This window comes from Thamnophis elegans, chromosome 4 (assembly GCF_009769535.1).
Source record: "Thamnophis elegans isolate rThaEle1 chromosome 4, rThaEle1.pri, whole genome shotgun sequence".
NCBI classification, from domain to species: Eukaryota; Metazoa; Chordata; class Lepidosauria; order Squamata; family Colubridae; genus Thamnophis; species Thamnophis elegans.
This window is the reverse complement of record NC_045544.1, coordinates 41,584,326-41,610,969: the sequence shown is the minus strand read 5'-3', so window position 1 is coordinate 41,610,969 and position 26,644 is coordinate 41,584,326. Positions and strand designations below refer to the sequence as shown.

General features: G+C 36.0%; 1 protein-coding gene across 1 annotated transcript in view; it reads right to left on the bottom strand.

Annotated features, from left to right (window-relative positions):
* Positions 1 to 26,644, bottom strand: part of LAMA2 (laminin subunit alpha 2) — a 499,033-nt gene that overhangs the window by 104,853 nt on the left and 367,536 nt on the right. Inside the window, 9 exon segments of the mRNA XM_032215335.1 lie at positions 3,073 to 3,171; positions 3,957 to 4,018; positions 4,021 to 4,098; positions 11,591 to 11,784; positions 12,924 to 13,010; positions 20,611 to 20,735; positions 22,481 to 22,545; positions 22,548 to 22,614; positions 23,186 to 23,303. Coding sequence (XP_032071226.1) covers positions 3,073 to 3,171; positions 3,957 to 4,018; positions 4,021 to 4,098; positions 11,591 to 11,784; positions 12,924 to 13,010; positions 20,611 to 20,735; positions 22,481 to 22,545; positions 22,548 to 22,614; positions 23,186 to 23,303 — 895 coding nt within the window.

Sequence of the window (26,644 nt, the reverse complement as noted above, 5' to 3'; positions counted from 1 at the left end):
CACTAGGTGGCAGACTTTCTATGGATTAATCCTCACCTTGTAACTAATGAAATTCCAGTTCTATAGTTTTTAGTTTTTACTAATGAAAAGAATAACAAACAGCACGAGGTGTCATCTCAGGCGGATTTTTACTTCCAGAAGAAACAAAGGTTTTAATAACAGACTTTCACCCCTCTTTTCTAAATGAGGTTTTGCTTGATAGAAACTAAATCACAAACTGAGATTTGATTTTGATCACGAGGACTTTTGCCCCTCACCCCCAATCTCTGCTGTGTGCCTCTGTTGGTTACAAATTAAAAAATATATAATTTCTTTGCCCTTCCTTTTTAAAGAAATGGTATTACAAATTTAAAAATTTAAAACATGCTAAAAGTAAGCCCCCTTCCATGTTTCATTTTAGTACTTTATAATTAAAAAAAACATATAGGGGAAGGGTGGCATCTGAAATATTGCCATGGTTTATTTTAATTTGATGACTGTTGACAGAATTTTGTTTCCACCGAGATATAAAATAACCCATACCTTCACTTATAAAAGAAAGGCTCAAGAAAAAAAGGGAATATTAATTTTAAAAACCAGTGTAACTGGCCACAGTAGCCCAGCATCCCACCAATCCTGGGCTATCCCCATGTGATCACACTTCTAAAGCAGCCATGCAAAAACTCCAGCTGCTTTAATTATTTGAAATCTGGTCTTTTGCATTCAAAGCAAAAGCACATCTTTTTGAAGAGAGGCATGTCCTAGGGGTTTCATTCTGTAGTAAATATTCTAGGAAGGAACTACACTGTGAGTATTTTCTTTTTGATTTTGCCATTACAGGAGGAATACCAGAGCCAAGAGCATTTCAGCACTGGGCCATTACACACAGGGCTTTTGAGCTGCCCACAAATCTATCATGGAGCGATATGGTTCCCACTCATTGTCAGCATCAGCCATTGTACAAAGTAATTTCTAGCTCAACTAGCTGGGATTTCCAAGGAACTTGGTGGGAATTTTAGCCAAACCCTATTTCCCATCTGCGTCCCATGATGGGATGCAGTGGCTCAGGGCTAAGACTCTGAGCTTGTGACCAGAAAAATCGGCAGGGGTTTTCGGGCAGATCGAATACCGAGTGCCACATAACGGAATGAGCTCCCATTACTTGTCCCAGCTTCTTCTGCCAAGCTAGCAGTTCAAAAGCACATAAAAATGCAAGTAGAAAAATAGGAACGCCTTTTAGTGGGAAGGTAACATCATTCCGTGCGTCTTTGGCGTTTAGTCATGCCGGCCACATGACCACCGAGACATCTTCAGACAGTGCTGGCTCTCAGGCTTTGAAAAGGAGATGAGCACTGCTCCTTAGAGTCAGGAATGACTAGCAGATATTTGCGAGGGGAACCTTTACTTTTACCTATTTCCCATCTCTTGGGTTTCAAACAACATAATATTTTGTTCATGGCTCTTGAAGAGGGAATTTTGAATGAATTCACAATTCCTTCTGCAACAACTCATTTTTTTAAAAATAGTCAGACAAATTCCTATTGCTTACCTTAAAACACAGCAAGGGTTGAGGTGAACTGATTTGGCCAGTGAGAAATTGAAATGAAAATGATAAGAATCTACCTTTTGTACCTTGAGCCGTGGTGGTGCAATGGTTAGAATACAGTACTGCGGGTTCCTTCTGTTGACTGCTGGCTGCCAGCAGTTTGGCAGTTCGAGTCCCACCGGCTCAAGTTTGACTCAGCCTTCCATCCTTTTGAGGTCAGCAAAATGAAAACCCAGATTGTTGGGGGAGATATGCTGATATGTGAAGTACTATATAAGTCTAAGTACTATTTCTATTGCTTCTCTTTGCCCCATATTGTATTTGAATGATATAGAGATGAGTTTATGTGCTTGTAATTTATTTCTTTTCTTTTGTGGAGAACTGAGGAGGAAGAGTTTTTTTACTTGCTCTAAAACAATTTATTTCTCTCCTTCTTTCCCCATTGACAACTTTGGCCATTTTTACATGCCAGCAGGCTGTAATCATTGGTTGGAATGTTCTCGCCTGCAACCTACAACCATGGGTACAGCAAATAGGAATATGTTTGGTTGGAAATAAGCTGCATTTTAATTTATTTCATCTAAGTTGCTTCCATAAACTTGGAATTTCTTCCTGAAAGAATTCAGGAAAGCAGGCTGTAAACAACTAGCTGAAAACTTCATCACTAGCAGAGAAGAGACCGCAGACCTTTCTTCAAAGAAAGGCTGGGAGAAATAAATCATAGAATATAGAATATGCCTAATGTGCTGAGATATCAGATATGCTGGTTCTGTTGAAAAGAGTTCACTTGCTGAAGTCCCTGTTCCTGTAGATATTTCACCACAATAAACAATAAAAATGTGAGAACCGTGCTTGGAATAGAGTGAGTTTTGAATCAGGCAGTTGCCAAGTAGCCTTATTCCTTTTTGCGACTACTGATAACTAGAGAATGATAAGTTGGTGCCTTTGCATCTTATTCCTTTGAGCAATAATTCACTTACATGTTTGTTTTTGTCTCGCAAACAAGACCAATGTACAGAGTATATTTTGGAAATGTGGATGGGGACTTTTGCTGCTCCAATGGAATCCTGATCTAATTGTTATTTTTTTTGTGTGCTATTCTATTGGTCAGCTGGGGCAGAACACTGAATAGCTGACAATATTCCCCTTTTTTTGATTCCACATCTTGCTTTATACTGGTTTGAATGGGTGTATTAGTAGAGAGACATGGTTAATTCATCAAAGTTTTAGTTTTATAAATGTTTTCTTCTGATATGCAGAACAACTTCCAATGCCACTAGGTGTCCTTGTTAAATTATCCCTGGGAGTAGCCTAGGGTTTCTCAAGTAGGTGGCACAGAAATGCTGGTAACGAATTCATCAATCAATCCATTATAAAACATCATATCATCAATATCCTGTGTGTTTCTTGCATATAGACATTACAAAGAAAGTACAAATGGAATACAGGCAGCCACATGGCTCCAGTAAGCTGAGATAAAGTCATGGGATCCCATTATTTTAATGAATTCAGAATTTATTTGTTTGCTATTTGCTGGTCAAACTCACCCTTGTCAGCAATTCATCTATTTCTATCACAAGAGTATCTAAATTCTTCTGTGCCAAATTAATAAGTCTTTCTGGTGTTTGCTGAGGTGACAATAAATGCTGAAGAGGAAAAAAAAAGAACATTTACATTGTGGGTGCAATAATACTACTAGTAGAAAAATGTAATGCGGTATATGAAAATAATTTCCCTGAATATCTTTATGCAGAAGAAAAAGCATGGACATGGCTAAATCTACCATTATTAAATAGGCAAAGTGCCTGCTTAAACATATTACATGTTAGAAAGGTTATGTAGGATATGGCCAGGCTAAGACTGAGGGAGGGTTCAAATCAATCAAAAGTCCCTGCACACCCACAAGAGGTCTAAGTCCAGCCCACCTTGAATTTCCCTTGAACCTTAGTAGCTCAGATTCTTGGAGAGAGCTTAAGCTTGCACTAAATCTTTATATTCATTTGAACTAACTGAATCTCCTGACTTCCTGGGGCTTGACAGGTTGTTTTATGTTAGAATATAAAGTGTACAGTCACCATGTGTTTTACTGCTTTACTGCTTTACTGTTTAACTGTAACAGGAAATAGGAAATTCTACTTAAAACAAAAGAACAAACTTGTAACACTGCCATCTAGTGGCTGAATACTGCTTTAGTTGTTGCAGAAAAATACATTCCAACAATGAATTCCAACATTTTCAATACCTCTATGCTTTGTTTATATTAACTGTTATTTTCTTCAATCAGAAGAATTGAAAAATCAATCATTATGATAATGGTTAAAGGAATTAAACTATTAACTCAAGTTTTGCTAAAATTTAAGCACAATAACATATGTGATTAAAATAATGCTACTACTTGAGATCTAAACCACATTGATGGACTTGATTATACCTTTAATTCGTGGGTTGTGTTTTCAAAAGAATAAAGCATTTTATATGGTGGATAAAGTGGTCGCTAAGATTAACACTTAGAGTCATCTGATTTAACTGATCCAAGTCACGAAGAAGGACACCAGTGCACTCATCATCGCAAGCTGTGGGAAAAGACAATTTAAAATAATATTTATTGGTGTTCAACTTCTGAGACAAATGCTTCTTATTTCAACTGAAAAACATTTTATAGTATACATAAAATGCACCAAAATATAAGGCCACTAACATTCAGTAACTGGTTCCTAAAAATTCATGGAGCAATAAAAGGTGGAGAAGCAAAGATGTCTCTAGTAGATTGGAAAAATGGATATAAAATTGCCCAGATCTAGTGAGAAGGCCAATGTGACATAAAATACTCTTTAGATAAGAGCTCAATATACAATTTTTAGAATAACAAACACAAATCACTTTGCTCAGTCTAGAGCAGCTAAAAATCTTATTAAGTTTAGGTGGGGAGGAGTAACAGAAGGATAGAAGGGCAAAGGGCAAGGGAAGATTTGAACAAATTAATGTAATAGCTACTTAAGACCCATTTCAATTATATATCAGTATTAATAGCAGAGATTTAAATTAAAGAACAAAGGTTAGAAATAGTGGTAAAGCCATTGAAACAATGCCAGTCAAAGAAGAGATAATTAAAGGAGCATTTGAGGAAGTATATTGGTAATATTTGACACTCAAGCCTGGGAATTATGCACAACTGTGCAGAAACCTGATGTATAGAACAAGGCACAGAATAATTTAGGGAATATGTAGTAAGTGAATAGTGCATATTCCAAAATACATTTCTAGATGGAAAGATCTTCTTACTAAAATTGCAATGTGATTCTACCTTTTTCTCCTTAGCAATATTTTTAGGGTAAGAAAAAGGAAAGGAGAAAAACACAAAAGACGATGAAGTCTAATCCTCAAATTCAATGAAACAGGGTGATTGCACATTTTTTTTAAAAAAATTGATAAGTATCCACAAAAAACTATCAAGACAAGCTAACCCACCATTCTAACATCACCAGATCCTTTTGGTCTCCAGAGGACCAAAATCCACCCTACACCCCTCAAATGGTTAATAATAATTTAATAATATGGTATATTGAAGCTAAACAAACTACATCATGAAGCCTGGTTTATGAACTAGGCTAGTTGTAAAGATTGCAAGAAACAAGCTAATAAGCTCCTAGTTTAAATCCTTATTTCTGATTTATTTAAATTAATCAGCATCTCTGTTTTTTGTTGTGAAAAAAAGTCTATTTATTGATGCACTTAGTTTTTTAATGGGCAATCTTACTGAACTACTTTGAAATATTTGGACATACAACAAATAACTGTGTTTTAATTTTTTTAAGCTATTGTAAACAGCTAGCCATCTGCGTATGTGTATGATTTCTTCAAGTAGGAATCCCATTCTACTTAGAAAGATTATTATTCTGCTTAAGGGTTAAACAGGAAATTATATTCTCCTTACTTTGAATATATCACTTACATGAATTGGGCACTGCAGAAATGTAATAAATAAGTAAAAATAAATTAAAATGTTGAATGAAATAAGAATTGCCTATGATTCAATGCTTGGTTAGTTCTCAATTCCTCACTCTGATGTGCTAAGAAGACTTGCCCATTAAAATGACATGATAAGCTTAAAAAAAATACACGATCCCCAAAGAAGTCTTTTTCTAGATATTCTTCCCTCTCTGGTGATTCAAATTTCATATTTATAGATGATTGTCCTAAGGCCTTGTCCTTGTCTGCAATTTACCATAGCATGTTAATAACTCAAGGCTATTCTTACTTTGCACCCAACAGATTCATGAAAAAGCTTTAATTTGACACTAAAGGCTCTTCCCTATGGTTCACTTGCAATCTTCTCCATCTGTCTGTGGGCCAGCCAAAAAGCTAATAATCTCCTTGTTGCCCATCCCAATTGCCTCTGTTCTGGCTTGCAGCATCCTCACTTCCCATAACAGGCAAGGCCATCCTCTTATCTGATTGGGTTAGGAAGGCAGCAGGTAACATCCACTAATATAGGGATTAATTTATTGTTGATTAGCAGAGATGAACTGATCTCATTTAATCACCTTCTGAACCTGGCCACTGGGCCAGAAAGAAATTACTGGTAGTCCTTGACTTATGACTGGTTGTTTATGGATTGTTTGAGGTTACGATGGACTCCTCAAAAGGTATTTATGACCTGGCTCTGAAGTTATGACAGCTCCCAACCCATGGTTACAAGACAGCATTTCAGATGCTTGGCAACTAGCCGTATTTGTGGTTGTGCACAGCATTCCATAGTCATGTAACCACAATTTATGACATTTTTGCTGAAAACTGACATTTACTTCTGGTTTACTTCTGCAAAAAATGTCCCTACTGAAAAATGGGTTCACTTAACCGTGGCACTCACTTAATGACTTCTCCGGAAAAATTTATAAAATACGAGTCAGTTGCATGATAACCCATTTTACAGCTGTCACAACTTATGAAGATAATGAGCAAGCTCCGTTAAGGTCGCAAGTCGAGGACTATCTGTATTAAACATGTAACTTCAAATGAATACTGAGCCTAGTGGTAGATCAGTCATTCTACATTTCTTAATTATACAGGGTGGGGGGGAAACTTTATCTTAAAAAAAAAGGATGAATAGATATAGTGATTCTCATGGCCCCTAAGCCTTACCATGAATTACAAGGGTGCAACTTCCATTTGTGGGACTGTTACTTTCATCCTTACATGTATAGTTCAAATTTGAAAAGTTGCATGTTCCCTTTCTAGTAGGGGAATGACACCTAAAAGCATCTTGACATAAACCGTTATATCCTAAGCAACTGTTTGCCTGCCTGCGTGCTTGTGTACATTTGCATGTCCAAGTTTCTTATCAGTTAGAGATGTATTCCTACAAGTCAACATTTGATGAACTTTATTCAATCTTCTGCTATTTTATATCCAATTAAATTCCGGTTTTCTCCTGTTAAAAAAGGTACTGTGTTGCTCCAGTCAGTATAGAAAAAGTACATTTCAACTGCAGAACCAGATAAACGGCGAAGCAACTCACTAGAAGAGAGACAAATTGATTTAATGAAACAAGAAGGCAATGGTGGATTGTAACAAAGCCGCACTGAGAAGGACTTTTCAGTTATTTCCTTTTCTTCTTTTTGCTTTACACACCATGTTCTCCATCACTGATTTGTTGCTTGAACTGAATACATTATAATTGCTCAAGTAAGAAGGCAATATTTTCTACTTTATGTATGCATATCTGAAAAATCTGTAAGTGATCTAAGTTTTCTTATGTTCTTTTTATCACACAAAGAGAAAATAGGTTTCCATGTCTAACATAAGGATTTACACCAAGTTGTGAATTTTACATAACATCTACTTGCTCAGTTTTGTTAGGTATTAATCAAATAAGTATCAAAAAGGCCTAGATTTTGAAAAAAAGAGGAACCATTTGTTGTATTAAGTCAGCAAATAGCAACCCACTATTAAAATTTCCTGATTTTACTTTTTTTTCTATTTAAACTCAAGGCAGTAGCAATAAATACTATAAAAAGGGATGCAAATGAAAACCAACTTAATTCAGCATGATAAAAAAACTGAATTGCTTATAAAGATATGAAAATACTCTAAATTAACAAATAACTATTTCCTGTTATATGGTCTATGAATATTTAGCATGAATTAATATCTCTGGGTTGAAAATTGAATTGAAAAGAGGAGACACATTATTGTCCCTTCTTTAATAAAAGAGACAAGGTGCAGTTACTCAAAGACTGGATTAAACTGGAGCAATGGAAATGTTACAAAATGATAATTATATAATTTATACATGACTAAATATCACCACAGTTTAGTCTATAAAACTGTCAGTAAGAATTAGTGTTCACTGCTAACAAATATAGCATTATAGCCAAGATGATTACAGTTATTCATGGAGAAAAGCAAAAAACATGCAGCATTTCAGCAAGGCATTAATTGGAAGCACACTGGATGAAATTAAGTATTTCTTAAGCAGATGATTGCTTGAGACCCTCTCTCTTCCTCAAATTCTCCAAAGTTTGCTTTGAAGAAGGTTTTGAGGTCATGCAGAAGGATTCAAAAGCAATACAAGAGTTGCCCCCCTCCCACCTTTAGGGTTGGAGCACATTTTGTTGGTGGAAAATTTGTTAACTTAAAACAAAGAACAATTCAAGCCTACTTTAAAGGTGAACTTTCTTGAGCTAAAACAGGGGTATCAGACGCGATTTCATTTAGAGCCACATCAGGGTTGTGTTTGACTTCGGGGGCTGGGGTAGCCGTGGACAGGGTGGGCATGGATAGCTTGACATCACTTGTGTCGGGGGCTCTTGTGGTGGCCCGAGCGCTCTGCCAACGAAAACAGGCTCCTGAGCTGCATTTTTGGCTGCAATAGCTTCCTGTGGCCCTCCTGAGGTTCATTTTCAACTGAAACAGCCTCCTGCAACTCTCTGCCAGTGAAAATGGAGCTTGGGAGGGCCATGTCTTTGCTGTCAAAGACACAATGGGCTGGTTCTTCCAGGACTGAAGGACTGAATCTGGCCTTTGGGCCTTGAGTTTGACACCCCTGAGATAAAGCATGTGGAATGTAAGGGTGGCAAGGAAGAGAAGCCTTGATTAGCTGCCTTAGCAAAATAAATCTCCTCCATCTTTGGCAAATGATTACAGGTATTATAATTTACAGTTTTGTTTACTTTTAATAATGTATGCAATATTTTCTCTCATGTGCATACACACTTGACGCTGGAAATCAGGATTTTTAAAACTGATCTTTTTGTGTTAGTAGTAGACATGCTTGATAGAGGTAGCCCTTAACTTGTTCAGCGATCATTTACCAGTTACAATAATACATTTTTTTTACAAAAGTGAATTAGAACTGTTCTTCACAGTTATGACCATTGCAGCCCCATGTTCATGTGATCAAAATTTGGGCACTTGGAAACTGGCATGTATTTACTATGGTTGGAGCATCCTGGGGTCATGTGATCATTATATATGATCTTCCCAGCTAGTTTTCAACAAGCAAAGTAAATGGGGGAAGCCAAGTTCATTTTAAAACTGCAGTGATTTGGTTAATAGTCATGGTCAAAAAGATCATAAAATTGGGTGTGACTCACTTAACAACTGACTTACTTAGCAACATAAATTTTGGTTCCAAATGTGTTTGTAAGTTGAGGACTATCTGTACTCCAAAATTTGTCTAATTCTGATCTGTACATATTTTTATGACTGAAACCACCATAACATATCCCTATTTTGTTGAGGAAAATATTCCGGAATTTTAATCTGGAGTCTACTAAAGAGTCTACTTTTCTTTAGGGCCTTAACTGCTTTTTATTGCTTTAAAAATACTATAAACTGCTTTGAAACCAGTTAAAACTATTATGTATTATAATATAAGTATCTATAATATATATATATAACCTATTTAGATCTTTACCCATTCTAAAAATTTAATATCTGCATATTTTATCTACAACAGCCTTGAGGTTAAAATATGCTTTACCTTTTCCACAAGGAGTTTTCTAGTTATGATTACGTTTTTCCAGGTATTATTTCAAGCAAATATTTCCTTAACTTGATCATTGGGCACTATCTAATAAAATGAAATTCAATGGTGAAAAGAGTAAAGTTGTACATTTAGGCAAGAAAAAAGAAATGCACAGGTACAGTATAGGTAGCACCTTGCTCAATAGTAGTGACTGTGAGAGGGATCTTGGAGTCCTAGTGGAAAACCATTAAATATGAGTCAGCAGTGTGCAGCAGCTGCCAAAAAAGCCAACACAGTTCTAGGCTACATAAACAGAGGGACAGAATCAAGATCATGTGAAGTGTTAAAACTACTTTATAATGCCTTGGCAAGGCCACATTTGGAATACTGCATTCAGTTTTGGTTGCCACAATGTAGAAAAGATGTGGAGACTGTAGAAAGAGTGCAGAGAAGAGCAACAGGGATGATTAGGGGAGTGTAGACTAAAACATATGAAGAACGGTTGCAGGAACTGGATATGTCTAGTTTAATGAAAAGAAGGACTAGGGGAGACATGATAGCAGTGTTCCAATATCCCAGGGATTGCCACAAAGAGGGAGTCAAACTATTCTCCAAGGCACCTGAGGGTAGAACAAGAAGCACTGGGTGGAAACTAATCAAGGGAAAAGCAACTTAGAATTGAGGAGAAATTTCTTGACAGAACAATTAATCAGTGGAACAGCTTGTCTCCAGAAGTTGTGAATGCCCCAACACTGGAAGTCTTTAAGACGATGTTGGATAGCCATTTGTCTGAAACGGTATAGGGTTTCCTGCCTAGGCAGGGGGTTGGACTAGAAGACCTACAAGGTCCCTTCCAACTCTGCTATTGTATTGTATTAATTAGGAATCATGTTAGCTGATTAAGAATATTTTATATGTCAAAAAAGAGAATTAAATTCACTTATGACTTATCATTTTCTTGCCTATCCAATATAGTTTAATTTCATTTTGATAGGCTCAAGTGTAGAAATTAAACAAGAATTTAATAATGTGCTGGCAAAAAGGAAGAACAGTATATCAATTCACATCTACAAGAACGTATGCAATATTAAAAGAAAAGCAATGTATAAGAAGTGGGAAAAGAAACTATCAACAGTGTCATTGCTGAACTGGAGTTAAGGATGTCTAAAAGTAACTGAGAAAAAAGTTGGGAAGAACTTTCTTTGGGAAGAAATATTTTCTGACTTTAAATAAATACAATCCCTTTCCCCACACAGAACACAGCTAGTCATTTGTTTTATGGTAAAGAGTGCACATAAACATTAAATAGTGCAAAGTATCTGTCAAAGAATTTGAGAACAGGATAGGAAAGACTGAAAAGGGAATTATGGTTTGTTTAATATTAATAAAATTAAAATTGGCAAAAAAAATCAAGTTGACCAAATCCCACATTTTCATTTGAGACCTTGCAGGATGCTTTTTAAGATTTGATAATCTTGTAAGACTTTGGCCATTAGAAATGTAATTTTTATTGTTTTTTTGACATTTATAGACTCTTCTTAGGTTATCAGTAATTTATAGGTAAACATAAAGATTCCCTTCACACTTATGTGCTAGTCGTTCCCGACTCTGGGAGGCAGTACTCATCTCCATTTCAAAGTTGAAGAGCCAGCGCTGTCCGAAGACGTCTCTGTGGTCATGTGGCTGGCATGACTAAATGTCGAAGGTGCAGGGAACACTGTCACCTTCCCACTCAAGGTGGTTCCTATTTTTTCTACTTGCATTTTTACGTGCTTTCAAACTGCTAGGTTGGCAGAAACTGGGACAAATAATAGGCTCTCACTCTGTTACACAGTGCTAGGGATTCAAATCGCCGAGCTAACAACCTTTCTGATCTATAAGCTCAGCATCTTAGCCACTGAGCCAGCATGTTCCCTAAATCAGTGATTTAGGAACCATTAAACTAGGGAGACCAGTTAAGTACAACAAAGCTCATATATGTTCAAACCATATCAGGAGTCTACTGCATTGTAACAACTTATCTCAACTTACACTTGAAGAATAAATCAAGCTACCAAATTTCCAGGCCTACTATTAATAAACATTAATGTACATACAAACACATGCTATGCCTTCACGAGCATGCCAGGGTTCACATCCTGCACACTTCCAGCCAGTAGATCCAGGCTTGCACACACATTGTCCAGTGAGAGGGTCACAAGGAACAGGCAGTGAACCATGTGGATGACACTCACACTCTTGACAAGATCCACCAGGAATTTTTGGGTTCCCGGTGTATCCAGGAGAACATCTAGAGATTGAAAAATGTAATAAAAAAGAACTTTAGAATTTTAGTGCAAATGGCTTTCTATGAATGAATCAAGATATTCTTCTGATTAATTCTGTTATTTACACTTTTACACATTTTAAACAAAATGTTCTTTGAATATAGAAATGTAAGCTAAAATTGATGCAGTTTTCTATTATCCTGAAAAATAATGGCATCAAAATTCATGTATATACAATTCGCAATACATAAAACATTATGCATTTGGAGTGAAGGAGGAGAACTTATGCTCCCTATTCAACAGCACATGATGAAAGCCAATCTAGCATAAACACACATTCCATAATTTGTTTTATGCATTTTACAACCCGCATTTTCACATTCTTAATTTGCTTGATTTTTTTTCTTGAAATTACTGTTCAACAATATTATGTTCTTTAATCAATATAATTTCCCACCTTTTTCTCTACAAGAACAATTATTGTTTCTCTTCTATGAATTTTCTTCTATTGCTATTGTCTTTTATTGATAATATGTTAATATTAGAAAATGCTTTATAAACAATATGCTTATGGATGCAAAATGGACATGCTGGTTTTTGCATTGCTTAGTTATTGGGAGGAAAGTGAGTGCTTTCTATTGTTTAATAGAAAGTTATGAAGGAAATATCAGAGAAACGCCATGAAGTCATCATAATCAAATAGCTCTGCCCACTGAAATATGTATTACATCCTAGAAATCAAATGTCTCATTAGATCATGAAATGATTGCTAATATCTTGCACATAATTTATCACTTTAGAGTTACAGCATGAATTATGAGATTAAAACATATTCCTTTCATTATAATTGCTAATGGATAAAGGTTTGTGGAATGGCTTTTAATTAGGCTAACACAAGCATACTCTATCTCCATCCATCACTACCTATCTATCTATCTATCTATCTATCTATCTATCTATCTATCTATCTATCTATCTATCTATCTATATCATCTCTATCTCATCTATCTATCTATCTATCTATCTATCATCTATCTGTCTATCTATCTATCTATCTATCTATCTATCTATCTATCTACTATCATCTATCTTTGCACCTCTGCTGATTCTAGAAATGGCCTGTTGCAAAATACTTTCATTTTGATTCTTTTAAATACCTTACCTTTCACAGTACTGTCCTTCATATCCAGGTGGACAAGCTGTACATCGGTAATCGTTAACTCCTTCAACAATACACGAGGGACTGAAACTTGTATTAAAAAAATAACACAGTTAACTCTTTCCTTTACTGAAGACATATTAGCTTCAAAGAAGAGCTTCACACAACTTTAAATCTCTGCTCCTCTAAATCATGCTATCAATTTAAATTGTTTTATTTCTAAAATAACTTAAATATAGGCAGATATCACATAACCTGCATCTTGTGAAAGCCTATAATGCTTCTAGAAGACCAACGTACATGCTTTTAGAAAGTAAACAACCATGAAACTATGAGAAGATCTTAAAATATTTGTATATAAATTCAATAATAGTAATATAATGTCATTCTCCCTGGAAGTATCAATCCTCAGTTATGTATTTGCTGTCCATGGTAGTAAAAATATTGCATTTCCTTTAAAATGCTATGAAGCGGTCCACCATTTCTCCTTGAATGGTAATAGTTTTAAATCTCATTTCCTAATGTATAATATTTGTTAGAAATTTTTAAATTCTAGATCAACAGTTAATTACTATTAGATTCTGATAGTAAATCAAGGATAGAGGTTTTGATAGTATTGCTAACTAGCTCTCACCTTTTGTTTTTTCAAACCTTTTTTGGCTTGTAAAAAGAATGTACAGTATATACCTTTTGCCACCTAGCAAGTAAATACATGAATTGTAAAAAAATATTATTTCAGTAGAAATTACAAGAAAACACAGTTTTCAGGATACCTATTTTATTTGGAATTCAATTTATTTTTTGGAAGACAAGAGATTGTGAGAAGTTAGTAAAAGAAAAGAAAAGAAAGGAAAAAAGCTTTCCAGTATGCTAGCACAACCTGGTCCCTACTTTACTTTCTGACAGTGGAACCAAGTATTACAAATAGTTCATGTCAAATTAGAAAGAGGATTGGAAGTTAGTTTCTCTCCTTCTAGTTTACTTTATCATCTAGATGGAAAGGGAGTGTGATGTAGGACCATTTGGGCAAAAGATACGGCAGCCAGTTCATTTCTGTCTTCATAGGAATCATATTTTCAGTATCCAATATTATACGATTAAGGAAAAACACAACATATGCATTTATATCACACGTACAGTAGATGTCATGCATAACTATTGATCACAGCAGCAATAGTAACAGCTGCTTTGCAAGGAAAGCACACAAGTTCGTTCTTCCCCTTTTTCTTTTTATTTCAACCCTCCATTCCACTGTATATTTCAGGATATAGAAATATCAATGCGGGTATTTAAGACAAATCCTGCATTTAATTCCCACGACATTAAATATTACATTATACAAATTAAGCCAGTCTTGTATTAATTTTGTGGGGGATAATTACCAATCTGCTTTAAAAACTGGAATTGCTGGACTGATTTATTAGTAACTCTCTGAACAGTCAGAAAACTAATTTGGCTAGAGTATGAAAATGATATTGTATATTCAGCCTGGAGCACAGATTGTGCAGCAATCTTCAGGGTTATTTTATTTTGACTGGTAATACTGTACTTATTTTATACAGAGATGACACATAGATGTTGCCCTTTAAATTTTATTGTATAAATCTAGTGAATCTGAGGCAGAGTAGAACCAGATGTATTCAGATTAAAATTACCAGCATTCCTTATCCAGCAGAGGCAAATTTGAAATAAGTAGCTTCATTGAAAAACAAAGTTGATAAATTTTTTTTTTTCCTCTCCCAAGTGTTCCCTATCAAAAGTTCATATAAAATGTAAAACATGCATCAGAATATCTTTGAAATTAGAGTGAGCTTTGAGAAGGCAGAATTCTTTCTGCTTGCAAAACTACTTTTCTGAACATTAACATATAAACATAATAGAATTCCTATGTGGTTTGTTAGAAGAGGTCCAACAATAATGGTGGCTATGATACTGTCAGCCTCAAGCTGAATGGGTTGACAAGTTCCATGTTCGAGCTCCTCGTCTGCTCCGCAAGTTCTACTCTGCCTATCCTGACAAGCCCTGATTCTTGGATAGTCCGCTAATTTTTGTTTGTTTTTTTCCCCCTTCCCCTTTCTCTCTTTTGTGTCTTGTTGTCTGTCTGTTTGTTTGTGTTCTTTTCGTTTCTGCAGGTCTGACCGCCCTTTTCTGAAGGCGGGCTGGATGTCAGCCTCTGCTTTACTACTGCTTCGGCTGCCATTGAAACGGGGAGGGGGGGCTTGGTATTTGGGAGGGGAATCATTATGTGCTGGAGGAAGATTCTAGACGCTGTCCTGACCATCTCATTGTGCATGTGGAGGAAGGGAGTTTCCCGCCAAGGTTAACTGTCCAGCATTCCACCCTGATGATGTTTTTGAAGATATCTCCCACCTGACAGTTGGGTGAATTATAATTGGACTATGCTTGTTTTTTGTTTGTTTGTTTATTATATTTATATGCCGCCCAGATTAACACAAAAGAAACACTATGGCATTCAAAACCCACAGAAAAGCATTCCTTTTCTTATGCTAAGAGCCAGCATCCTCTTCCACCTTGCTTATAATGCATTAAATCAATAGTGCTTGAATGAATAATAAAATTATGCAGTTGTAAAAAATGTAAAGAGATTGATCACTCACAAACTCATTATCATCACATTGTCAATTCACTAAAAATAGACCCACAAACCAAATCACATTATCCAGATGAGGATTGTTTTTATGTTATGTTGCACACCGAAAACTGAATGTCGGATGAGAAAATAGGAAAGTATTTAAAAATTTAAAGATGTAAACTGGCCTTTACAGGGAGGTAAAGCAGACAAGCAGGCTATACTGGACCTCACTGTTTCATAATAATCTACAACACACCAACTCTGAATACAGACCTATACCTATACAGGATTCAGCACCTATTTGGGAGAACCGGTTGTTAACCTACTAAGCAGTTCGGAGAACCGGTTGTTGGAAGAAATCTCATATAACTTTTTTCCTACTTTATAGGGCTAATCCTATAAAGAAGGCAGGAAGAAAATACTCTGTTGTTGTTTCTAGCCTCATCTTTATTGCCCTGCTTACAGAAACTGCCTCTCCGGTTTACCCTTATTATATTGTAACAGCTAAGGCGAAGCGCCCATCGACCTGAGTGACCTTGACTTGGCCAAGCCCACCCAGTCACATGACCACTGAGCCCCACCTACCAAGCTGGTCATTAGGGCAGAGAACCAGTTGTTAAATTATTGAATCCCACACTACCTATACAGAACCACCCTGCTACATCAGAGCAATCACTTGTAACTTTTAGTCCTGTGGTTTTGATTAGTGGTCACTCCAGATACTATGACAAGTTCATAATCAAAGTATGAGCACATAGAACCCTTCTAGTTATATTTCCTGTGGGTTACAGGCGCTTACTGATGGAGATGGTATAGACTAGCAGTCATTGAAAATAACAGAGCTGCCAAGGGTTAACTATAAATAATCCAAAAGACAAAAGAGCAAGGAGGATTGAGATTATCTGATTTGAAATTGTATTGGAATATAGAACATAGACATATAGGGTTGAAAGGGACCTTGGAGGTCTTCTAGTCCCAACCCGATTCCAGATAAATGGCTCTCACTCTCTTCTTGAAAACCTCCGGTAATGGAGCACCTACAAGTTCTGGAAGTAAACTGTTCCACTGATTAATTGTTCTCATTATCAGGAAATTTCACCTTAGTTCTAGGTTGGATCTCTCTTTAACAATCTTTTTAATGATTTTATAGCCTGCTATTTGGTTGTGGATGATAAGAGTACTTGCTCCTGGGAACTAAGAATTTTGGAAGGGCATAACCTCAGAATTGGATGGCAGGTCTTTTTGTGTTACCACAAAGTTAAGTTTAATAAAGCTTTGAAAAAATTACTCTGTATAAGTGAAGAACAGAAATAAATTCATATGTACCTGAAAACATCATTATAGGTCTCCGCACAAAAAGCATTTTACAGAAAAGAAACAGCAAGCAAAGAATGAGGGTTAGCTGTTAGAAGAAAGCTGTTAGAAGAAAAGCATAGATAATATAAAATGAAATAAGAGACAATTAACAGAGAGGGATTTAGTTTTCATTGGTTTTTATATGCAGAATTAAGAGAAAGATAATAGAATATTTGTAGTTTAGGGTTAAACTGTAGGGTCCTTGGTGGTCTCTGACCTCAATGGTTTTCTTACATATGTTTCATTACCAAACTAGTAGGGGTGAAATTCGACCGGTTCTATCTGTTTCGGATGAACTTGTAGTGGTTCCACCCACCCACTCGGATGTCATCACATCCCCTTTTTGATACTCTGTGCATACGCAAAAGGCATGCGCAGGGGTGGTACATGTGTTTAAAGTGCGCACACACATGCTCACATTTGCGAACCTGTATCAAAGGTAAGTTGATTTCACCCCTGCAAACTAGATAACATCAGCAATGCATGATGAGGTTACTTACTTTGGCAATGAAATGTTTGCAAGAAATCAGCAAGTTCAGAGAGCACCAAGGACCCCACAGAAAAATTTAAGGTAGATAACCAGACATTTAGAATTGAATAGCATAAGCTAAAACTGAACTATCTATAAAAATGAACATGTAAGTGCCAAAATGTATAAACTTTTTCTGAAATTTGAGGCTGAAGAAAAAAATGTATGATAAAATAGGTTAAGAATTTTGGACATAATATACTGATGGAACAATGGTAAAATATGTGGCTGAACAGACTGAAATGCACATTACATTAAATTTAAAACATTTTTTAAAAAAAATGATGGGTTATTATCATATAACTCTTGAAAAATTATCCTAAATGCATAAAGGTATTTCATATCTATGCTATAAATGTAGACGACAGGAAGGGTCATTTTATCAAGCCTAGTGGATTTGAAAAAGAACTAGAAAATTTTGGGTTCAAATATACAAAGTGATACAAAGAATTTTCAAGATCAGCATTCAAATGATGGAAGCAAGAACTTTTCTTGCTGTGAATAAAGGATAAACAATTAGATAAAAGCCATGGAAGATTATTTTTACATATGGTTACTGCTGTGAAACATTATATGCACAAATGTGAAAAGATTCTGAAAGAATTACAATGGAGGAATGATTGGTAAAGAAGATAATTTAGTAGAGATGGCAAAATTGATTTGCCTAATTAGGAAAAGGAATATCTTCATTTATTAGTGATAGACTTTTTAAGGAAGAAAAAGGTGAAGAGTAAAATATGGACAGAAGGAAATTAATTATTAATCTAGAGGTAGAGAGTAAAATGATTTATTACTGATGTTAAGAAGGTTCGAAACTTCTTTATAATCTTTTCTTTCTATTGTCTTTTTTGTCTTTCTTTCTTTCTTTCTTTTTTCTTATCTATTCATCTTGCTTTTCTTTTTCTCCATTTTTCCTCTAAAATTTGTATTATTTTTCTCAGTAAAATTTCTACGTATATTTCAATCAAACAAACAAGATAAAGCGTTCAGAACTTTATTCTTTTTAACTTTACCTAAACTGTATAATAATAATTGCACAATTACAGGAACTGCTACAATATATTTATGAAGTCCATGCACGAAGTGTTTCCTTTTATCTGTTTTAAATATGCTATCACTCAGCTTCATTGTACATTCCTAGGATCTGGAATTAACTTCCACTATACTATGTATAATTTGATAACTTTGATCTTGTTCCTTTTACTTACATTTGTCATAACATAACATATACCTTTTCTACTGCCTCTGAATTATTTTAGTTTTTTATTTTCTGCATATTCTCCATTTCTACAATATCTTCCTAAAAGTTTGATGACCCAGAAACATAGTTATGGTATACTTTCATTTAAATTTGCTTTAGATTCTCCAATAATTGCAAAATAAAAAGTAGAAAATAAAATATTTCTATGGCATTTCAGTGCTTAAAAAGCATGTGTCTCATCTAAATATAATACCTATAAATCAGGGGTGTCAAACTCAAGGCCTGCGGGCATGATCTTAGGGTGCTTAGATCTGGCCCACGGAGCCAGCCTGGAGACAGTGAAGAACCAGTCCGGAGTGCCTCTGCCAGAGAAAACGGAGTACGGAGGAGCCATGAGTGACATTCCCAAGTTCCATTTTTGACTGCAATGGCCTTCCGCAACTCTCTGCCAGAAAAAAATGGAGCCCAGGAGGGCTACACATGGTTCTCTTGAGCTCCGTTTTGACTGCGACAGCCTCCTGCAATCCTCTGCCAGTGAAAACAGAGCTCTTTTTCATTCATAGCAAAATTTATCCACCAATATGAGTTCTTGAAATCCACATTATCAATGATAAACTATTGTGTGCAATTGAAACTTTCTCAGTCATGCTTATTGCATAAAAACACAGGGTAAACTAATTGGGTTGTGTAGCAGAAAAATAGTGATGGTTGTCCTCTTTTTGTCTAGATAAATCTCTTAAAAGAAGTGAAAAAGGGAGCCTTATAGAGTGTTGCAAGAGTGAGACTGATTTGTGTACAGAGATTTATTAGGTGTCTTTCATTTGAAGAAACATATGGACTAGTATGTCAATGGATAATTAAAGATGTGCATGAAATATCAGTGTTGTCTGCACAAATGCACACGCAGAATTAAGGATAGAGCCAATGGTGAGATATTCAGCACTTCAAAAGATGGAAATCAACACTGTGTATCTTTTATATCTTGAAGAGCCAAGGTGGCGCAGTGGTTAAATGTATTTGTATCTTGAAGAGCCAAGGTGGCGCAGTGGTTAAATGCAGCACTGCAAGCTACTGCTAGATCAGCAGGTCAGCGGTTCAAATCTCACCGGCTCAGGGTTGACTCAGCCTTCCATCCTTCTGAGGTGGGTAAAATGAGGACCCAGATTGTTGGGGGCAATATGCTGACTCTCTGTAAACCGCTTAGAGAGGCCTGAAAGGCCTATGAAGCGGTATATAAGTCTACTGCTATTGCTATTGCTATATAAATAATCTGATACAAGATATAAATAGGATGAGAAAAAATTGACTTCTTAGCATGAAATTAATATAATTTTAAGCCACATTTGGAAAAGAATAATGGGATGAGAGAGTCATTAGCGTGACAGATAAATTGATTCAGCATGATAATATTGGCTTTAAATTATGTGATCATTCACAAGTCATCCCAGACCAACATAACATTAAAGAAGGACTCAATACATTACTAACCCACTGCATGGCACTGTCATGCTTTTATCGCAGCACAAAATATGAGCAGAAGCTTCCCTACACCTCCCTTGTGACTGCATTGAACTTGAGAGTTGTACTGTAGCTTCACTTGTGAATATAATTTTTATAATGTTCATTCATTATCCACTGACTATTACATTGTCAACTCTTTATGGATTCCTAAATAACTAACTAGCCTAGAAGCCATTTCTGAAAGAGACAATTTAGCAGAAGTGGTGCAGTCACTACTCAGTGTGATACGATAGGCAGGATTTCACTGAGGAACCCAAGAGAAAGTTAGACTAAAGACAAAGAGAGTCAATGTAGTGTCATGGTTATAGTGTTGCATTCAGACAAAGTCCATTCTCAAGCACTGAAGCTCCCGGGGTAACTTGGAGTGACTCTCAGTCCAATTTACCTCACAGAATGTTGAGGTAAAATGAGAGGTGTTAATATATAAGCCCCTTGAACTCCCATGGAAAGGTAGAATACAAACAAAAGGGCATAAGTAATCCCTGCTTACTTGTTGCTTGATATGGTCAAAGGGCAGGCACAAGGCTGACAGTCATTGGGATTTCCTTTAACGATCCCATAAAACCCAAGAGCACATCTTTCACAGTGGTCACCATCTGTGTTGTGACGACAGTTCTGTGGAGAGAAGCAGAGAAGAGATCATTCTAGTTCTACTGCAAAGTCACAACTATTGGTGATAATGCAGAGATCTAAAAAAAGTGCACAGGATCAGGTTTCCCCAAAGCCCATAAGATTGAAAATTGATCCTCTTACTCAAAGGTGTAGTGCACCATTAGCTAAGAGATGTCTATTCTATTTTTATATTTCTGAAAATTTTAGAGTCCTATAAAATCATATTGAAAAGTATGTAGGTGATCCCTATTCATATTATTTTGGTCTGGATAAACCAATATGTTGAAGAACAATATTTTTTTAATTTAATGGGGATTTATGATCTGACTTTATGAAGTAGAAGTGCAACTTCAGTACTAGTAGTATTGAAAAATATGGGGTCAAGTGACCCTCATTCTTGTCAGCGACATATAATTTTTTTCATTCCTCTTAGCTTTTGCCCAGTTCTGCAGTTGTATTAAAATAAGATAATATTAAGAATCTGAAGGCACAAGATTGCTTATTTTCTGAACCTGCTTTAAGTTCAGAAATTTTTTTTCCAAGATTTATATTCCAAATAATCCAAATTATTTAAGAAAAGCTTATTTGTTCCACATTACAATACTATAAATTTACAAAAGTGCAGTAGAGATTAGTCAAGCTATTTTGATAAATACTTTTAACTTCCCTACCCACTTATTATTTTTCCATTTTCCCAAAAATTATTTTGTGATCTGTTTTCTTGCCTTCTGCATCATGCTCTTTTGCTTAAGTAAGAATTGTGGAAATAGATAGCTCTAATAGTAATAAATCACTCCCTAGAAATTATCCAGAGTCATTGGTATTACTAATACTGGATCACCAAATGCAGATGGAAGAGTCCATGTTCTTCCATTAAAAATAAAACAAAAAAACAAACATCAAGTGGGACAAGTAGTGGATTCCTACTGGTTCGGACTAGTTTGGCTGAACTGGTAGTGGTATGGCGGCCTGGGTTGCTGGAACTGGCAGTGACCCAGGCCTACCACGCCCCTAAACCAGTTCCTCTCTCCTCTGCCATCGCCGGCATGTTTCTGCACATGGGCAGAACAGTTTTATGTCAACTTCATATGTGCAGCAATGCAAAACAACCTCTCAGAGAACCAGTAGTAAACTGATTAGGAACCACCACTGAATGGGATCTTTTTCTACCCTGGCCTCAGCAGGCTAGTTCTCTGTCATTTGAGCCTTGCTCGGGAAGTTGAATGAGAGGGTGTAAAAGAAGAGAAATGTGGAAGTGGAGGAGGACTAAATAAAATTAAATCACAGAATAATACAATAATTAAATAAAGTTAGAAAATAAAATAAATTACCTTCTGAAACCATTTGGCAGAGAACCCCTTAGTCCTGGCAGGACCACTAATTATGGTTTAAGGTAACCTCATGTGGAGACCCATGCTTGACAGCAGACATTAAATTCTGCCATCATGGAAACACAGCCAATCATGTTTGGGAAGGAAATACATATTTTTGTTTTATTTTTTACTACAGAGAAGCTACTGCTGCTTCTATGGTTAAGTCGGTACTTATTTTCTGAGCATAATGTGAATGACTTCAAAGAAACTTGTTAGTATTTAATAAGTCTTACAATTCAAATGATAAAATCAATAACAAAACTGACATAAAAATTTGTATTGTCCATATTCCTATTGACTTCAGCTGCAAAGATATCTTCAGAATCTGGAAAATAGGAATAAAATAAATCATTTAGAAAAAGCATATTTTTATACCTGACAAATTGAGGTTTCGGGGTCACACTTTCAACTATGCCTGTGGCATGAACAAGGGACACAGCTCCTAGGGCAGGACCTGGCCTTCTGCCAGTATATGGAGAAGCAAGTCTATAAAAACCTGGGGAACAGGTCTGCAAGAAATAAGAAAAACAAACACAGTCCTTACTAAGCTTCATCCCCATTTCCTTTTGTCAAACAACTTCTTCCTTCCACCCAATAGCTCTTATCTGTACAAAGTACAGGACATCTTAGGTATTCAGATTACACAATTTTTTAGAATTTTCCGAACCTCAACAATTTTTCCCTGTCAGGATTTTCCTTCGCTGCAATTCTTCACTGATGTGGAATGAATGGAAGGCAGAAAGCCACTCAGACATCCAAGCAATGAAACAGAAAGTGATCTGGCATAGATATCAGAATTCTGATATCTAAATCAGAGTTCAGAACAGAAATAATATTAAAAATATGGAATGATGGAGATATACGTATGGGGGATATAGATTTATATAAATATTTCTACAGTATACAGCATTATATTATCATTTACAATATCCCAAGCTATAAATAATATATCATAAGGTATTGTATGCATAAATAATATACCTACATGGAATTCAAACATCATACTGCAGATCCATTCCTATCCATTCAAATATAATTCATAAGCACTTTAAGATAAACTTATAGTACAGGGTATATTACCTCACATGACAAACCAAAATGGCCCACAGGACAATTACATTGTTCAATCAATTGGGCACTTGGAGTTCTTCTTGATACATTTCCTGTATCTTGCACTTCCAGGCTAATCTCAGAAATTCTACAGAAGAAAACAGAAGGGGGAAAAAACCAATTAAACTCTTCAGATTAAATTACACTTTATTTGATAGACAAGACGTTTACACTCAATGCCTGGGCATTATTTAGAAAAGAAAAGAAAATATCTTAGACTGTCTCTTAAATTATTTAAAATTATGTTTGTCATTATTGGCCTGGGCTTAGTGGTGTTAATGTAAAAGTATACTTATTCAGTTTAACTTTTATTAATTTAGAACCCAAATACCAGCATTCTAAGGCAGAAAAAAAGAAACAAGAAGTTCTACAGACTTCATTGTGACTTATAAATGTTGTCAGCCAGCATCTGTATATTGTCTGCGTTCATTGTGACTACACTGAAGCAAATGTAGATATAAAGTTATCATGCCAGATATAAATTAGAGATGGGAACTAAGGCAGAGGGAATCCTTTTTGTTTGTTTGTAAGAAGAGTTTGTGTGATTTTTACCTAGATAAAAATCTATTCAAAATTGCACTAATCTGTCACTGGTCTTGTCCTCATTATAGGATGATTACCCTTGGTTAGATGTTGCACTCAAACAATGTCATGTGGAGATAGGACAATTTTGGAAGGAGGAGAAAAAGGGAAACATTGGGGCAGAAGAGACAAAATGGATATGTATACTAAACAGCAGCTTTGGCAGCAACAATTCATAAACGTATAAAAACACTTAAAACAATGGAGGAAAGAGATATCTCAATATGTCTTCACGGATCTTTACCAGAAGTTCTAGTAGTTGTGTTACAAAATACTTGGAAACAAAAGAAACAGTCCATTTGCAGCAAAATAAGCAGAAAAGGCAGATGTAGTTTCTACAAAGGCTGTGGTTTTTTTAAAAAAATTATTTGTAAAGCAAATGGTTCTCATGGCCAGCAAAACTTGGGCTGTTTCTGGAACATCTTTAGTGGATTTTAGTTTGAACTCTGAGACCCATCAATATCGGGGATCTGGAATTAATTAATAGTAAAATAGAACCCATAGTTCCAGTTCAGCTAGATTAAGTATATTAGTCTGCTCTCTTGGAAAAAGAAAAAAAACCCTCCATCCATTTAATGTAAGAAATGTTTCAATGTTTCATCCTAAAATGTTAAAAAGGGAACAACAAAATTAACACAGCAGAGAAAAATGTTTAGCTTTGGCTTTTTATGGCAGCTTCTGAATCACTCACTGTATACTCTTGCGTTCATGCAGAAAACATGATTAGTGCTGCTGCTAAACTACATAGCTAATATGGTGCACTGCTGGGAATTAAGCTATTTTTACACTTGAAGCTACTGTCAGCATGATGTTTTCTTATAATGTTTTGCTGCAATATATCAATGATCTGCAAGGCTGCTTTTGCAAACATTTCAGAAATCCCACTTTTATATCTCCTAGGATTAATTTGTGAATAGTCAGTTTTGTCAAAATTATTACCAGCCCTATATTCATCTTTCAAGCCCTGGTCTTGACCATCAGTGGGATGTGACACAGTTTGTTGAAATGTTCTGTGACAGGGATAAACTATTTTGTAACCATTATATGCTTGTGTGTTTAGGGTCCCATAAACCTAGCTACTGTCATAGCAGCTTCAGTTGATGAAACTGAAATCAGAATATCTGGGTTCACCAGACAGCCTATTTAGCCACAGAGAAGCACCATATTAAGTGTTTGGGGGCTTAGTTTTAAACTATTCAGTCTATACCCATGATGGTGAATCTTTGGCATGGCGTGCCACAGGTGGCACACATAGCCTTTTCTAAGGGCAACGCAAAGCATTGCCCTATGTCAGCTCCAGCATGCAAGTGCATGCTGGCCAGCTGATTTTTGGGCTTCCAGAGGGTAGGTAAGGGCGTTTTTGCTCTCTACAAGCTTTAGGAAAGCCTGCGAAGCCTGTGGATGATGAAAAATGGGCCCATCAAAAGTTTGGAAATGAACTTCTGGTAGGCCCTTGGCCATTTTTCATCCTCCCTAGCAGCAAAAAAGGACCTACCAGGCTCACCAGAAGTGTCTGGCTTCGGGAGAGCCTCTGGGGGAGCAGGGGAGACCAAAAACTGGATCTACTGGGCCCCACTGGAAGTCAGAATACATGCTTTTCTGGCCTCCAGATATCCTGGGGGGGCAGGGGGGCTGTTCACCCTCCCCAGAATCAAAGAAAGCCATGCATGCATGTGGGGGGGGGGGGGAGTAGGAAGAGGTTGTGTGCACATGTGCAGGTGGGCACAATGTGAGGGGGGCATTTAAGTACAGGTGTGGGCACACATGCACAATGCTTATGGTTTTGGCACCCAAAGGAAAAAAGTTTGTGATCACTAGTCTATACAATGTATTGGAAATCATGCTGTTAGGAATCAATGGCAATAATGCTGATGAAACAGTCAGATATTTGATCCATAATATCTTTCCTATTATATAATTAATAGAAGCTTTTAGGGTCTTGATGGTGGTCCATGTCAAACAGGAAATATTAAACACAAAGCATTTCATCTTTCAAAGACAAGACAGATGTATCATTGACCATACTTTTAAACCATTGAATTACATTCAAAGGATAACACTTTGAACATGGGAAGATCTGGAATCACCTCAAGGAGAAAAGGCAATAGAAAGCATAGAGTTGTGAATTAAATGTGTCCTAATTACTGATTTCAAGTCCTCTTATTTTACAGTAGTGTGTCTTTTTTCATATGTTTCTGGATAGCTGTTACAAATGTCACACTTTAGAAAACATAAATAGAAATCAATGAAGAAAAATGATTAATATATCTCAGATTGCAGTACTCCACTATTTACTTTTTAAATAATAACTACTCATTACATTGTCATTAAAAGAAGTGCTTCTCTCACAGTATATAATTGATCTATGCAAAATGTACTATTAGATGCCTGATGACTATGACTTGGACACTTTAATAAGAATTAGACAAATTTGTAGAAGATAGTGGTACTGAGATTATCAATTACAATGACCCAATGTCACAGAAAATTCCAATTCCTGGGAGATAATAGCAGAAGAATGCTATTATACTCATGAGATACTATTTGGCTTCTCATGACATTTAGTTGGTTTGGTTCCTATAAAATGCTATAAGAATGCTATAAGAATGCTAGATTAGATGAAGTTTTTCATCATACTTGGCTCTTCCTAAATCAGCCCAGAAAGTATAGATAAAACATACATAATGCCAATAAGGTACACTTTTTTCAATAAAGGATGATATTTGTAGTTCATGGTTGAAGTAAATGGCCCTTGGTGCTCTCAGAGCTTGCTTGTTTCTTGCAGATGTTTCATTCCTCAAACTAGGTAACATAATCAATGCTAGTAAGGAGTGTGGTTTTGCGGTC